Source organism: Equus asinus, chromosome 10, assembly GCF_041296235.1.
Source record: "Equus asinus isolate D_3611 breed Donkey chromosome 10, EquAss-T2T_v2, whole genome shotgun sequence".
Classification (NCBI taxonomy): Eukaryota; Metazoa; Chordata; class Mammalia; order Perissodactyla; family Equidae; genus Equus; species Equus asinus.
The window spans coordinates 18,017,543-18,031,318 of record NC_091799.1 but is presented as its reverse complement, the minus strand read 5'-3'; the positions used below and the strand labels follow the sequence as shown (position 1 = coordinate 18,031,318).

The window sequence follows — 13,776 nt, the reverse complement described above, 5'->3', positions numbered from 1 at the left end:
AGCAGCTACTATGCGCTAAGTTCTTTAACATCAGTCCTAAGGGATGGATTCTGTTATTGTCCCCATTTTCTTAAGGAGGAAATTGGCACCCAAGAGGTTAAGCCTCTTATCCAAGGCCACACAGCTGGTAAACAAAGGAACTGAACCCAGGTCTGGTTGCTGCCAAAGATCTAATGCACGATGTTATCCAGCCTCTCTTGGTCAAAGGATTCAGATTGCGAAGGACCCCAGACATTTCAAATTCAGCGAACAGGCTCCCCAGGCCTCCAGCCTGGCCTGGAATCCTAGTGATCCACATTGCCCACCTCCTTCACCCAATCAAGACTACTGCCTTCACGGCCCTCCTCAAAGGTTCCCTGCCCCGCTCACCATGTGCACACACACACACACAGACACGCACGCACACACAGACACACACACACACGCACGAAGGCTTCTGGGGCCACGTCTCAAAGCCTGAAAAGAAATGAGTAGTTCCCACTATTGAGGATAGAAAAGGAAAGATCTCCGGGTCAGGATACCCAGGTCCCAGCCCTCCTCATTCTGCTGCTTTGACCCACGGAGCCCGCCTTCATCCTCCGGTTTCTCAGTTTGCCAGAGGGCAGTTGGAATCCTAGATTTCGAAAAGCCCTTCCACCCCAAACATCTGGGACCCTTGGCTGTGCGTTTGTGGGGAGCTTTTCGGTGGCTTCCTGAGGCAGGGAGGTGGGTAGGAGCAGGCGAGGCTCAGTATCCCCCCCGCCCCCCGCCGCATTGGAACTGGCTGTTCATCTCCCGCCTGGGATCTGAGCTCCTGCAGCACAGGAACTGGGTTTCAGTTCTAGCTGTAACTGGCTCCCGGCTAGAAGATACAATCTGGAAGGTCCCGGGTGCTAAATGAGTATTTGTTGAATGAATTTTCCACCCTTCACCTGAGAAAAGATGCTTCCTTCCACCCCAGGGCCTCCTGAGAGACAAAGAAAGAGTCATAAAAGTTTATTATATGAAAGAAAGAACATGGTTTCTGTACATCTATTTACAGCACAGACACGTATTTACAGCCAGATGGAGGCCTCGGTGGCGATGGGGGCAGACGCCTGGAGAAGAGTGAGGAGGCGTGAGCAGCCGCTAGTGGCTCCAACACAGGGCATCTCAGCAGGAAGCGGGGAAGCAGAAGCTGGAGGGAGGGACAGGTTCCGGTTCTTCCTGAAGAGGAGCTGGGGGGTTGTGGAGCCCAGAGCCCAAGCCAGACCCTGGTGCAAGGGAGATCCTGGAGCGGAACCCAGAACATTCTTGGGCTGATCACAGTGTCCCTGGGGTGCTCTGGGGAAAGGTTGTGCCCCTCTGTCCCCGTTGCTGCCCGCAGCTGCGGAGGGGAAGGGTCCATGGGGTCACAGCTCGCTGGAGCGGACAGCAGGCTCCAGTTGGTGGGACAGGGCAGTGAGGATCTTGTCGAACTTCTCGTAGCGCCGGGCCTGGCTGTTGCAGGCGCCCTGGCTGCCCCAGAGGAGGCGCATCTGGAACTCAGTGCTGAACACCTCCAGGAGCTCTGGCCGGGCCTGGAACCCTGCAGGGCGGGGCACAGGCGTCAGGGGACCACTGTCCAGCTGGGAAGGCCAGGGCTCCCGCCTGAAGCCACCACCCCTCAGGGCCTCCCTCCTGGGGGGACCTCCCCCCAGCTCCGCCAGGCCTCCAACAAGCTTTGTTGATGACCAGGCAGTTTAGCACCTCGTGTTTGTCCTACTATTTGCAACATATACTTTTAAAACCAGAAGATAAAATATTAATGTTAATTTGGGGAGGAATCTTGGGTGATTTTTCTTTTCTTTTTTGTATTTTTCTGTAAGTTCCAAAATCTTTCCTAAGAAACGTATATACATTTTGTAGGTAAATGTAAAAAAAAAATTTTTGTTCTTTCTGAAAAAGAAAAAAGCAAGAAAGACATACACCAGCATGCTGACGGCATTTACTTCTGAGTAATCGTCGGTGATTTTTTTTTTATCTTGTTTTTGCTCAGCTGTAATTTCCAATTTGTCTACAGTGAACTTTTATGGCTTAAATAATGCCTGAGGCAGTAAAAGATGGATTGTCTGGGGGCCGGCCCCTGGGTGCAGCAGTTAAGTGCAAATGTGCCGCTTCGGAGGCCCGGAGGCCCGGGGTTCGCCAGTTTGGATCCCGGGTGTGGACATGGCACCGCTTGGCAGGCCGTGCTGTGGTAGGCGTGCCACATATAAAGTAGAGGACAATGGGCACGGATGTTAGCTCAGGCCCAGTCTTCCTCAGCAAAAGAGGAGGATTGGCAGCAGTTAGCTCAGGGCTAATCTTCTTCAAGAAAAATAAAAATAAATAAATAAAAAAGATGGATTGCCTGAAGCCACTTTCTCTCTGCTCCTTTCATGAGAGGGAGTTCCACTTTTCTCCCTGAAGGCAGGGCAGGTCTGTCTCAGCCCCGGGGCTCCAGGCTGAGCACTTTGCAAACAATCTTGTAAAGTGGGTCTGTTAGGACGCCAACTTCACAGGTGAGAAAATTGAGGTTCAGAGAAGCTCTGCTACTCCACTTTGGTGCTGTTTGAACCATCTCCGGGACCCCCCACCTCCACCTGGCACCTGCCACTCACAAAGCCTTGTTGAACTGATGAGTGAGGAAGAAAAGGGATGAGATGAAGAAGCCGGGGGGACGGGGCAGGAAAGAGGGATGGAGAAACGTGAATGGACAGGAAGGTGGAGGGAGGCCCAGGCTGGCAGGACCAATGACCATCTCCCCGCAGAAGTGACCCGGGACTCACCCTGCAGCTTGACCTCAGCGTTGGTGTGGTACAGGCCTCCGTGGTGTGCTACGGTGCGGGCAGCCTCCAGGTGGGCCAGCACCACCTCCACACCGTGCTCCGTGCTGCCCCAGGGCTCGGGGCCCTCGGCCGGGGCCGAGTCACACTCCAGCAGCGTGATGAGCGGCAGCACGTGGGGAAAGGTGGTGTTGCTCAGCGGTGGGCCTTCTGCAGGGTGGGAAACAACGGGGGCTTAGAGACCGCAGGGCCGCACCTTCCACTGTGGTCCCAGAAACTGAGGTGCAGGAGGGCAAGGGGCTGGCCTGAGGTCCCGAGAGAACCCCTAGGGCTCCTGACTCCTGACACAGACCCTTCCTTTTGGATGCCTCCAGCTGAACCCACTGCCGCTGCTGAACCCACTGCAGCCTTGCCCAGGCCTGGGGGCCGAGCCTGGACCCGGATGCGGCTTACACCGTTGGCCCGGGAAGAAAGTGAGCACAAGGAGAATAGCTTGTACAGAACTTAGTCAAACTCTCATTATCGTCCACCCTGGGAGAGTCTTTGCTGGCCCAGACAGGGCTGGAACCTGTCCAAGCTCACACAGCAAGGTGGGGAAGGTACCTTTGCCCTCGTTGAGGCTCTTGAGAAATGGCTTAAGCTTCTTCTCGTAGAGGATGGCACCCTCTGTGTGTCGCTGCCGCAGGGTCATCCAGGTCTGCTCCAGCCGGGCAATCTGGGGAGACCAGACTGTGAGTGACCAGCCAGGGAAGAGGCCTGCAGGGGCCACAGCCCACCCTGCTGAGTGGACACCCAGACATGGGATAATTATTATTATTATGGTCACCATTCATGTAACAGGGACCATGCTGACAGCTTGTCACACGTCTCCCACGAAGCTCTCACAACCACCCACTTTACAGATGAGGGGACTGAGGCTCAGAGAGGGGAAGGACTTGCCCAAGGTCATTCCAAAACTAAACGGCAGAGCTGGGAGTTGAACCACTGCCTCTGGGACCCTGTGGTTACCAGTGACTAGGCACAGGAGAGGAAATGTCGTGTGGGTGAGGTTCGGGCTCTGAAATTAGACAGACCTGGTTCGAATCCCAACCTTTTCAGCCTCTGACTGTGTGACCTTAGACAAGTACTGCTCCGCTTCAGTTTCTCCACAAGGAAAATGGGGACAATAAAGGCACTTAGCTCATGGGTTTATTTTGAGGACTCAGTGCTTGGCAAGTAACCTAACGTAGCTCCTAGCATATAGTAAGCGCTCGCTAAACAATAGCCATTCTATATTTATTCTTTAAACTCACATAATGCTCCTCATTCATTTTACAAGTGGGGAAACTGAGGCCCAGAGAAGGGGAAAGATTTGGTCTAGGAGCAGGTCAGCTCTTAGAGAAACTGTTTCACCAACGCTGTCGAGAAAGTCACAAAGTTCTTCCTGATTCAGTACACAGCCATCCCAAAGGAACACCTCCCAGGGCTCCTCCGTCTGGAGCCAGGGGGCTCCAGGGGGTCCCTCAGTACCTGGGCCATATCCAGGGCGCCCATGACCGCAGCGAAGCTGAACATGTTGCCCATGGTCCCCCGAAGCTCGGCCGCCAGCTGGATGGTCTTGTGCAGAAGCGCTGCCCGCTCCTCAGCGGACCCGGTGCAACCCAGGATGTCCACGGCCAGCATGATGGACATGGTGTGGAACCTGTCGGAGCGGCCAGGTCAGAGGGCGGGGCCAAGGACCCCGGGTGGGGGGGAGGGGCCGTGCCACTGCTTGCGGTTGGGCACGGAGGGGCTGTGGGCAGAGCCAAAAGTGTGAGGTTGTAAAGAGTCAATGAGAGTAGGGGGTGCGGCCAGAGTGAGGGCAAGCAAGGCTATGGCTTCTGATTGGTCAGTATAAATCAGGGGCGGGGCCAGGGCCCCCCGAGCGCCCGGATGAAGGGCTTGCGATGGATCAGCGGAATTTATCGCACAGAGCTGTTTTAAGAAAGAAGAGAAGCCAGTGCTGATGCGCGGGGCCAAGGCTCATGGACTGTGATTGGTCAAGAGGATGCAAAAAGTCCGGAGATGAAGGACTCAAGTCTTTGGGAAACCAGGATTACCTGGGGCTGGACGTCGAGAAGTTGTGATTGGTCAGTGGGATAGGGGGCGTGGCCAGAACCCCTGGGAGCTGGGCTGAGAGACCGTGATTGGCCAACCGACCACAGCAAAAGGCGCGAAGTAGCCTACGGGGGTCCCCGCGAGTCCCCGTGCGCGGGAGTCTGTCTTACCTTTCCAGCAGGTCTAGTCGTAGCTGTCGGCCATGGGGGAGGGTTAGCAGCTCCATGCCCCAGCGGACTCCCATTAGGGTCTGCATCTCCTTGGTAACGCCCAGTATCCTAGCAACCTGCAAGGACGCCCAGAGGGCTGATTAATTTCCTGTCACGGCTGGCCCCAGCCATCTGGGAGTCAGAGAGCTGTATCTAGGCGGGCAGCCTGGCTGGGACGCTGGGTTTGAATTCCAGCTCTACTTCTAACCCTGACATGGAGTAAATGAGCCACCTTTTCCCCATCTGTGAAATGAGGAATGAACGGAAAAATGCCCAGGGGTATCTAACATGTGCCAGAGGTGCCCCGGGGACCCTTATTCCAGAAGGCAAACCTGAGGCCCAGGGAGGCAAAGAGCTTGTCCAAGGTCACACACTGGGCCTGGAACCCAGGGCTGCTCCCTTCACGCCCAGTATTCTTCTCAGAGCAACACCTCTGCCTTGTCTCTTTACTTGCTTCCCGAGCTCGGTGACCAGTGCGACCAAGCAATCAGTGTCCCCCTCAAACTTCAGAGGGAAAAGCTGAGGTGCCCAGAGAGCTGGGGTCCTTAGGCGGTCAAGATTCATTCAAAGCAAAGGCCCAGGCATTGACAACTTATGGGCCTAGGTAATGATGTTGCTCCTTTTGTCCACTTGGGGGCGTGGGGGCGGGGAGTCGGGTCTCCTCTAATCCCAGGACCAGCACGGCTGACTGACCAGGCTCAAAAAGTGCCCCAGGGAGCCGGACACCACCAGGTTCCAGGACTGTTCAGTTCCAGTGCCAAACTGACCTCTGGAGGACACAAGAATCCCTTGTATTTTGCTTTTTTAAAAGGAGAAAATGGAGGCCCCGAGAGGTAAAGTGATCAGCCCAGAGTCACATAGCAAGTGAAGGACAGCTGTGACGCCAGAGTCCAGGTCCACTCGCTATACTTGGGGAATTTAGGGGCCAACTCCTCACCACCCTGACTCTTGTCCAAGGCCAGAGGACAGAGGTGCTGCCCATGCCCCAGTGCACACCTAGCACCTACCAGGCAGTCAACCTTGGTGACGTGTCGGGCCAGCGTCCGGGCGTCCACCTCTGCCAGCAGCTCCTTCACCTTGCACAGGAGGCCCACCTCCAGGGGCCGGTTATCCTTGGGGATCAGGAGTGACTGGAAGGTGGCCGGGTTGAAGGAAGAGGTGGCTTCCATGACGGGAACTGTGAAGGCCCTGCCCCAGTCCCCCTCGGGGGCCCCGTTTTCTGAAAGTTCCTTTAGCTTCTCCTCATAGCTCCTGGCCTGCCGGCTGGAGGCCTCAGCCGCTGCCCATTCGCGGCTGCCACGGATGGGAGGCTGGAGCTGGCAGTAGTGGCCAGAGTCCGGGTCACTGTAGCTGCTGAGTGATGGTGATGGGGAGGCCTTGCAGAGGGTGTGGGAGGGGCTGGAGTAAGAGCCCTTGTCCGACTCCCCAGGGGGCTTTGGGGCACTTCCGGGACACAGCTGGGGTTCACTGGAGCGGCGGGTGACAGGGGAGGCAGGCAGCGCTGTGGCCGAGGGGGCTGCAGGGGCGGCGTGGACACGGGTCACTGCAGGGAGATAAAGGGAGAGGACGAGTTACCATGGCTCCCCACCCAGTGAGGTTCCCCACCCCCTTCCCAAAGGACAGGCTCCATCCACCCTACGGGGGTGATGTCCCCACCTCCCACACCCAGGCCAGGCCACGCAGACTCTGACAAACTGACCAGCCTTCAGCAATACTCTGGACTCCCCTGGACCCCAGGCGTTTGCATGCTCCTAGCCTAAGGCTGCTGCGGCCTTGGGCTACCACCCAACTACTTGGAGGAGCTTTCTGCGATTCACAGAAGCTGAGCCCTGGCTGGAGTTCATTGTGTGGAATTGTTTCTCAATGAGTTAGGAAGAATGATTTATGGAGACACGTGAGCCAGGAGCTGGCGACGTGCTGGAGATATGCTGGTCAACAACGGTAAAACCATCATCCAAAATTAGAATGATGTTTATTGAGCTTTTACAGCTGCGAGATCCTTCTTTGCACAACGAGTCCATTCAACCCTCTCCACATCCCGTGATGTAAGTACTTTTATGATCCTCATCCTACAGATGAGAAAACCAAGGCTCAGGGAGATGAAGTGACCTGCCTGAGATCCCCCAGCCAGCAAGTGGTAGAGCTGGGACTTAAGACCACGTGTTAAGTCCTCAAGCCTGGGTACTTTACTATGCCACATTGCTTGGAAATTGTCCAGCAAATAATCCGTGGCAAGGAATTTTAATTTTTACACTTGAGTGTTGCTTTGAAGGCAAGTTTGTAGTTATGACAAGTTGGCGAGCCTGTGTTTAGGGAAGAATTTGTGACAACTCATATGGACAACGACATGGCAAAGGTTCCTCTGGGCGGCCCCTCTGTCTGCACACTCTGCCTGTCACATGGACAGTACACAATATGGCCTGTCGAAAACATTCTTTTTTTTTCCTTCCAGAAATGAACTGGTGGCATGTTTCTACAACAGAAATTTTCCTTGTATTTAAAAGAAGCATAGCACTCTGCACAATTTTTCTGTGAACTTAGAACTGCTCTAAAAAAACACAGTCTATTTAAAAGGAAAAAAAAAAAGCAAAAAGCACAGTGTGACTAGCCTGGTTCAAGCCTACCATTTGGGGTGAGGGAGGCGGTAAGTCCCAAGCCAGGGCAGGGCCCGGCAGAGCACCTGCCACGCGCATGGGGCCGAGGTTGCTGCGTGAGCGCACTTCACAGCACGGGAGCCCAGGTTCAGTAACTGGGGAGCCTCCCGCAGACTTCACTGCATTCTGGAGAATGCACTGGAAACCACATCATGCACAGTGCCTGATAGCCAATAGGGACTCAATAAATCGTTGTTGCGTGAACAAGCCGTGTTTTGGTTGTCAATATCCATAGTTCTACCAGCAGGTTTTTAGCATAAATTCTTATCGGGCATTGCTCTCAGAAAAGAGGTAGAAACACACTTAATCACACTGTAACAGAAGTCATCAAAGACACATGGCAGACAGGTACATGTACACGCAAGGTCACCCCCACCACATCCCCCCACCTGCCCCCTCTGCTGGTCATACCAGTACTGTAGGCAGGGGAGCTGGGGCTCTCGGAGATGGGGGACATTGGCGAGTGCAGGTCTGGGATCTGGTCCATGCTGAGGGCGCAGTTGCGGATGGACTCCCGGGGATGGGGCAGCGATGCGCTGTGGAGCAGACACCTTCATGAGCAGAGAGCTCAGAGGTCAGGTCCTCAGCCAGCCTCAGGACCCCCGCCTCTGCCTCCATCCTAGATCTGCCAGAGATTATTGAGCCCAACCTTCCAACTGATGGGTACAAAAACCGAAGCCCAGAGGAGGAAGGCTTGTGCAATCCACAACCTGCACAACTGCTCTCTTCCCTGGGAACCTCGTCCCCAACTTGGAGAACTGTCGGGGGAGAGGGGCTAGCAGGAAGTGCCGGGGAGCCTGAGGGAGCCAGGCCTATCCACTGATTCCCACACTATGATCAAGATGCCTTGGACACACATGGTCTGTGCAGCCTGGCACCATGACAGTCACTGGTTCCAAACCACAGGCTAAGTGGCGGCTGCCTGCCGGGTACCCAACCAGCAATTTCTTGGCTGACAGCACCCAGCCCAGGCCCAGGGAGATGGGACCTATCCAGGTGCTGGTGGTGTTGGACAGCGGGTCTCTGCAAAAGGCCAGGAAGGCCACAGGAGTTAGGGGCACAGACTTTGGAGTCACGGACCTGGGGCAGAGAGTCAAAGCACTCTCTAGCAAGCACATTCCTCTCTCTAAGCCTGTTTCGGCATCTCTAAAGCAGGTCTGGACAGGAGCCGCCTCCCAGGGGACGTGAGTCAAGGAGACTGGGCGCAGAGAGCACCCAGTGCAGGGCTGCATGCACAGCAGGGCCTCAGGAATGACTCGCAGCCGTGGCTTTTCCTGGGACCGGGGCCTGGTCTCACCCAGCCCCAGAGGTAACCAGGTGACATCAAAATGTCCCTGAGAATGTTCCATTACTGACACTCCCACTCAACAAATGAGGAGACTGAGGCCACGTGGCGTCCTTGTTTACCTGGTGGGGCAGCCATCACCGCGGGTGACCTTGTCGGCGGTAAGCCCGTCAGTCATGGTGACGCTACGCCGCTTCATGTGGCTGCCCTTGGGGCCTGAGGGACTGGCAGGGCTGGCGGCCTTGCTGCTGCCCTGGCCCTGGCCGTACCAGGCCTCCAGGTAGCGCAGCGGGAAGGTGCGGTTGATGGGGCAGTAGATGATGGCGCCGCTCTGCTCCGACACGGCCTTGCGGCTGCCCACGTGGTACCGCACCAGGGCAGGCACGTGGTCGAAGCTCTCCTGCTCGAACAGGTACTGGATGTGGGTGTAGCTCTCGCCCGCCTTCACCACCACCTTGTTGATCTTAAAGTGCAAGGCCTGGTTGCGCCAGCGGCACGTGAGCACATAGTCACCCAGGCTGGTGAGCGAGTCCCGGATGAGGAAGTCGCCATTGCGCTGTACCAGGGTCTCTGAGACCTGCAGAGGCAATGGTTAGGCTGGAGGAGGGCAAGGGCAGGAGAGGGCCAGACCCGGGACCTGGGGGACAGTGACACAGATAGCTGAAGCCTGGGAGGCGGGACACAATGACCCAGATGCAGAGGGGGCACCTCAGCCAGAGGCATTGGGGCTGGGGCACAGAGGCTCCGGAAAGGGAGGACATGACACCCTGGAAAGGAAGTCACAGGGACACAGGGTCTGGGAGAGTCACGGTCACCATGATCTGAAACTCAGGCCTCAGACCTACTCCTTCTCAGGGCTCATGTTGGCCCAGAGAGTTCCTAATCCTCATTCCTCCAAACACCCAGTACTCTGGCACGTCTCTGGGCCTCTGCACCCTGAAGTTGCTTTCTCTGCCTGGAACATCCTTCCCATCCTGCTCACCTGGTGAACTCCTATCCATCTCGCAATGGCCTTTCTCCTCAGTGCCCCCCCTCAGGGCTCGCCCACATTCCCTCTGGGCACTCCATTCTTGCACTTCCCACCCCGGGCTCTGACTCTCTGCCTGTCAGTCCCCACCCTGGACTACCAGCCCTCAACGGAAGCCACCGCCTATTTTATCTCTGCAGCCTTGGTGCCCAGCACAGGGCCGGGCAGAGTTGATGCTTGACAAAGATTTATAGCATGAATGAAAGAGGGAACAGGTGACTACCAGCCCAAGTCTGTGCCTCAGCCTGGAAACTCAACTTTGCCAAAACAGAGTAGCCTAAGGACTGATACTCACTAATCAAACACACAAGAGGCTGATGTGTAGACCCATAACAATAACAGTAAAAAAATAGTAATAATAATAATAACAACAACAAAAACAACAAAGGACAATGTTCATTGATCTCACTGCAGGTCAAACATCATGTTAAGCACTTTACATGCATGATTTCATTTAATTTTCACAGTAATCCTTTCAGGTAAGTACTATTATTATCCTCTATTTTGTAGATGAGAAAACTGAGGCTCAGAGAGGTGAAGTGACTTGTTCAAGGTCACACAGTCAATAAACGGCAGAGCCAGACCTCATCCCAGTCCTCCGTGATTGAACCCACCAAGCAATAGGTCAGAGCCTCTCTGGCTGGGGCTGGCTGAGCTGGGGGTAGAAGGGTCCAGGACTGAGGCCCGGCTCAGGGCCCGCTCACCTCGCGGGGGATGCGGCCGTGGTACCAGGCATGGCTGCGTAGATCTGTGCTGCTGAGTTTGAGCTCTTCCTCCAACTCCTTGTGCAGCTTCTCAGGCGATGAGTCCAAGATGTACTTCTCTTTGGAGAACTGGGCGGGAGACAGAAAGAGTTGGCATCCGATCTGAGGGCCCCTTCCTCCTTCCCTCCCGCCCTCCTCCTGCCCCAGGCGACCTCCTTCCATCCCGGGACCCTGGGAACTCTTAGGTATAGATGCCAAAAAGGTCCTCACCCACAAGTCCCTATCCCAGAAGGAGTAAAGAAATCTCCATTAATCCCACCAAACAGTGCCTACTGTGTTCCAGGCCCAGTGCTATGTGCCAGGGGGGAAGGAGGCAATAAATAAACCAGGCCCTGTCCTCAAGGAAGCTCCCAGCCTAAGAGGGGAGGCAAAAGCGTCATGAGTATTATGCAGACTGAGATCAGCACCACAGTACTGGACAGCGGCAAAGAGCTGGGCGGCTTTTAGGAAGGAGGAGATGAAGTCTAGATGAGATGGAGTGGTCCAGGAAGGCTTCCTGGAGGAGACGGCAATAACAAAACACTCATTATGCACCAGTGACACCAAACAGATCTTAAAGTTGGGAGAGGGAGGATTTCTACAAGTGGATCTTGGAAGTAAGGCAGCAGATGCCAGGCAAAGGCATGGACAAAAACAAAGCTGGATAGACCAAGATATGTTCCGGGATGGTGGATGACACAGTGGAACGGTGGAGGAGGCAGCCATAAACAGGGAAGCAAAGGCCCCCACACAGACATCTGTGTCGTCCTTTACAATTCCCAAGGCCCTTTCCTCCTTGCCGTCTCAAGCAACTCTTGCCAGATGAGGAAACTGTGGCCCAGCAGGGAAGCCCAAGGGCACTCACTGGAGACAATGCTCAGGACTCCCCCCTTCCACCTGCCCAAGGGGAAGATTCCTGGTTTCCTGGTTACTGTGGCCTCGGGTTGGAGGCCTAAGTGCAGGGGGAGGGGAGCACCTGTTGCCAGGTGCATCCCCACCACGGAGCCCAGCCCAGTCCTGGCTGTGCCGTGTGAATGCTCTGGGCCTCAGTTTGTTCCTCTGTAAAATGGGTATGATGACAGAACCTGCCTCACCAGCTTGCAAGGAGGAAAGAAGACACTAGTCCAGAGCACTAGCCCACAGATGTCCTCGGCACTGTGAGGACATGTGACATTGCTTTCTCTCTTTTTCCCCAACTCCAGTCCCCAAAGATGGCTGCTCCAGGACAGACAGATCTGGCCCAGAACTGGCCAGACAGCAGGACAGATGAAAGGGGGCACCAAAGGACCTGGCTTCAGCCCAGGTGACAGTCTCTTTCCAGGACCCCCTACCCACCAGGGTCCGAGGGTCCTCCAGTCCACTCCCTGCCTCCTCAGACCTTCCACAGAGCTCAGAGCCTAGCTCTGCAGCTCCATTCTCCACCCCTCTGCTCACACACTGCCTTGGTTTACCCCATCTACCCTGCTCCCAAGACACCCTGGTTCCCAGCTTCAGAGATATCTAGAACCTGGGACTCCATTATTTCAACACTGATTAAGCCCCCACTCTGGGACAGGTCCTGTGCCAGGGGCTGAGGTTCCAAGGTCATCAGGACAGGTGGCCTCTGCCCTGGGGGAGCCACAAGGACACTGACATGCAGTTTGGGCTTTTCTGAACATTCAGAGATGTGCAGAGAGCTCGGGGAGCAGATGAGAGGGTCCCTCCTTATATCGTCAGGGAACGGAGTCCCTGAAGACACTGAGGAGGACTGGATGAGCCAAGCAAAAGCATCAGGGTGGGGACAGACAGGCGGGCAGCGAAGAGCTCCTGTGAAGAGAGTGGCAGAGCCAAGGCCCTGGGGCAGGGGGAGAGGAGAAGCTTCAAGGGGCTGGGGTGGGGGCCCAGGCATGGCAGCATTGGGAGGCTGGCTTGGGGAGCTGGGGTTTACCCAGAGGCCACAGCAGAGCCACAGGAGGTTTTTTAAGCATTGAGGCAGGTTCGATCCGCTGTGTGGAGAGTGGCCTAGTGTTTTCCAGGCAATGGCAGAGCAGGGTGGGGCACGGGGATGGGGCCTGGGGGAAGGGTGTTTAGATAGCCATTGGTCGGGTGTGGAGGAAGAAGGCAGAGGGGTCAGAGAGGGTTCCAGGCAGAGATCCTGGGAGGACAATGAGACACTCTCTGAGGTGGGCCAGGAGCAGCTTGGAGATGGGTCCATGAAAATCTGGGCTTTGAGGAACCTGTGGGGCTCTGGGGACAGATGGTGGGGGCGAGTGATGTATGCAGGTGCTGAGGGAGAGGCAGGGCCTGAGGATGGGGATTCTGCGCATCCTCTGTCCAGGGCAGAAACTGATACCCGGGAAGGGTGGGCAGGCCCAGGGCTGAGCTGAGATTTGGGCCTTCTCAGATACCTCCACTCCTCCACACGGCTCCCTATTTTTGGGGGGTCCCGGGCCTCTCTCCTTAGACAACAGTACACCCTTTGGGAGGGAAGAATGGGAGTCCCAGGGGAGAGGACACCAGTGCCCCAGCCTTCTGGGGTCCTTCTTCTTGACAAAGAGCATGAAACTGAGACTTGCCCCAGTTCCACAGCTGGAGCAAGAGAGAGACGGGGCAAAGAAGGGGAGAGGGCAAAGAACCTGGCCCTAGGACTCTGCCTGCCATGTGTGACCTTGAACCAGTCACTTTCCCTCTCTGTCTGGGTAGCCTCATCTGTAAATGGGGGGTGGGAGACTAGACTCCACTTTTATAGCCATAATTAACCGTCAGGGAGAATATGAGGGGATCAACTTGGTCCTCCTACACACCCGAGGGTAGGGAACCCGAGGGTCCCTGTGCCCTCCTCCTCACCCTCGACCCCGGGGTCCCCAGCTCCCAAAAGGGAGTGGGGGTGGTGGGGTGCGAATGCAGCATCCCTGCGCTCGGCGCACTGCTATTGGCCAGAGATGATCTCACCGCCTCCCAGCCTGCGCGCGCCTGATTGGCCGATGCGGGGATGCTGCGCTCCGCCGCCGGCAGGGCCGTCATTCAGGCGGGCTCCGAGC

At 55.9% G+C, this 13,776-nt stretch overlaps 1 protein-coding gene across 4 annotated transcripts in view; it reads right to left on the bottom strand.

The window, feature by feature from the left end:
- Nucleotides 1-959: 959 nt before the first annotated feature.
- The window catches only part of SH2D3C (SH2 domain containing 3C), a 29,491-nt gene continuing 16,674 nt past the window's right edge, over nt 960-13,776 (bottom strand). For all 4 annotated transcript variants that reach the window (XM_014863648.3, XM_070518706.1, XM_044778704.2 and 1 more), the window contains 9 exons: nt 10,718-10,846; nt 9,109-9,563; nt 8,113-8,237; nt 6,055-6,590; nt 5,009-5,124; nt 4,272-4,443; nt 3,366-3,477; nt 2,766-2,972; nt 960-1,546 (listed from right to left, as the gene is read on the bottom strand). In XM_014863648.3, coding sequence (XP_014719134.1) covers nt 1,371-1,546; nt 2,766-2,972; nt 3,366-3,477; nt 4,272-4,443; nt 5,009-5,124; nt 6,055-6,590; nt 8,113-8,237; nt 9,109-9,563; nt 10,718-10,846 — 2,028 coding nt within the window. In that variant the 3' untranslated portion in view covers nt 960-1,370. The remainder of the gene's footprint in view (nt 1,547-2,765; nt 2,973-3,365; nt 3,478-4,271; nt 4,444-5,008; nt 5,125-6,054; nt 6,591-8,112; nt 8,238-9,108; nt 9,564-10,717; nt 10,847-13,776) is intronic.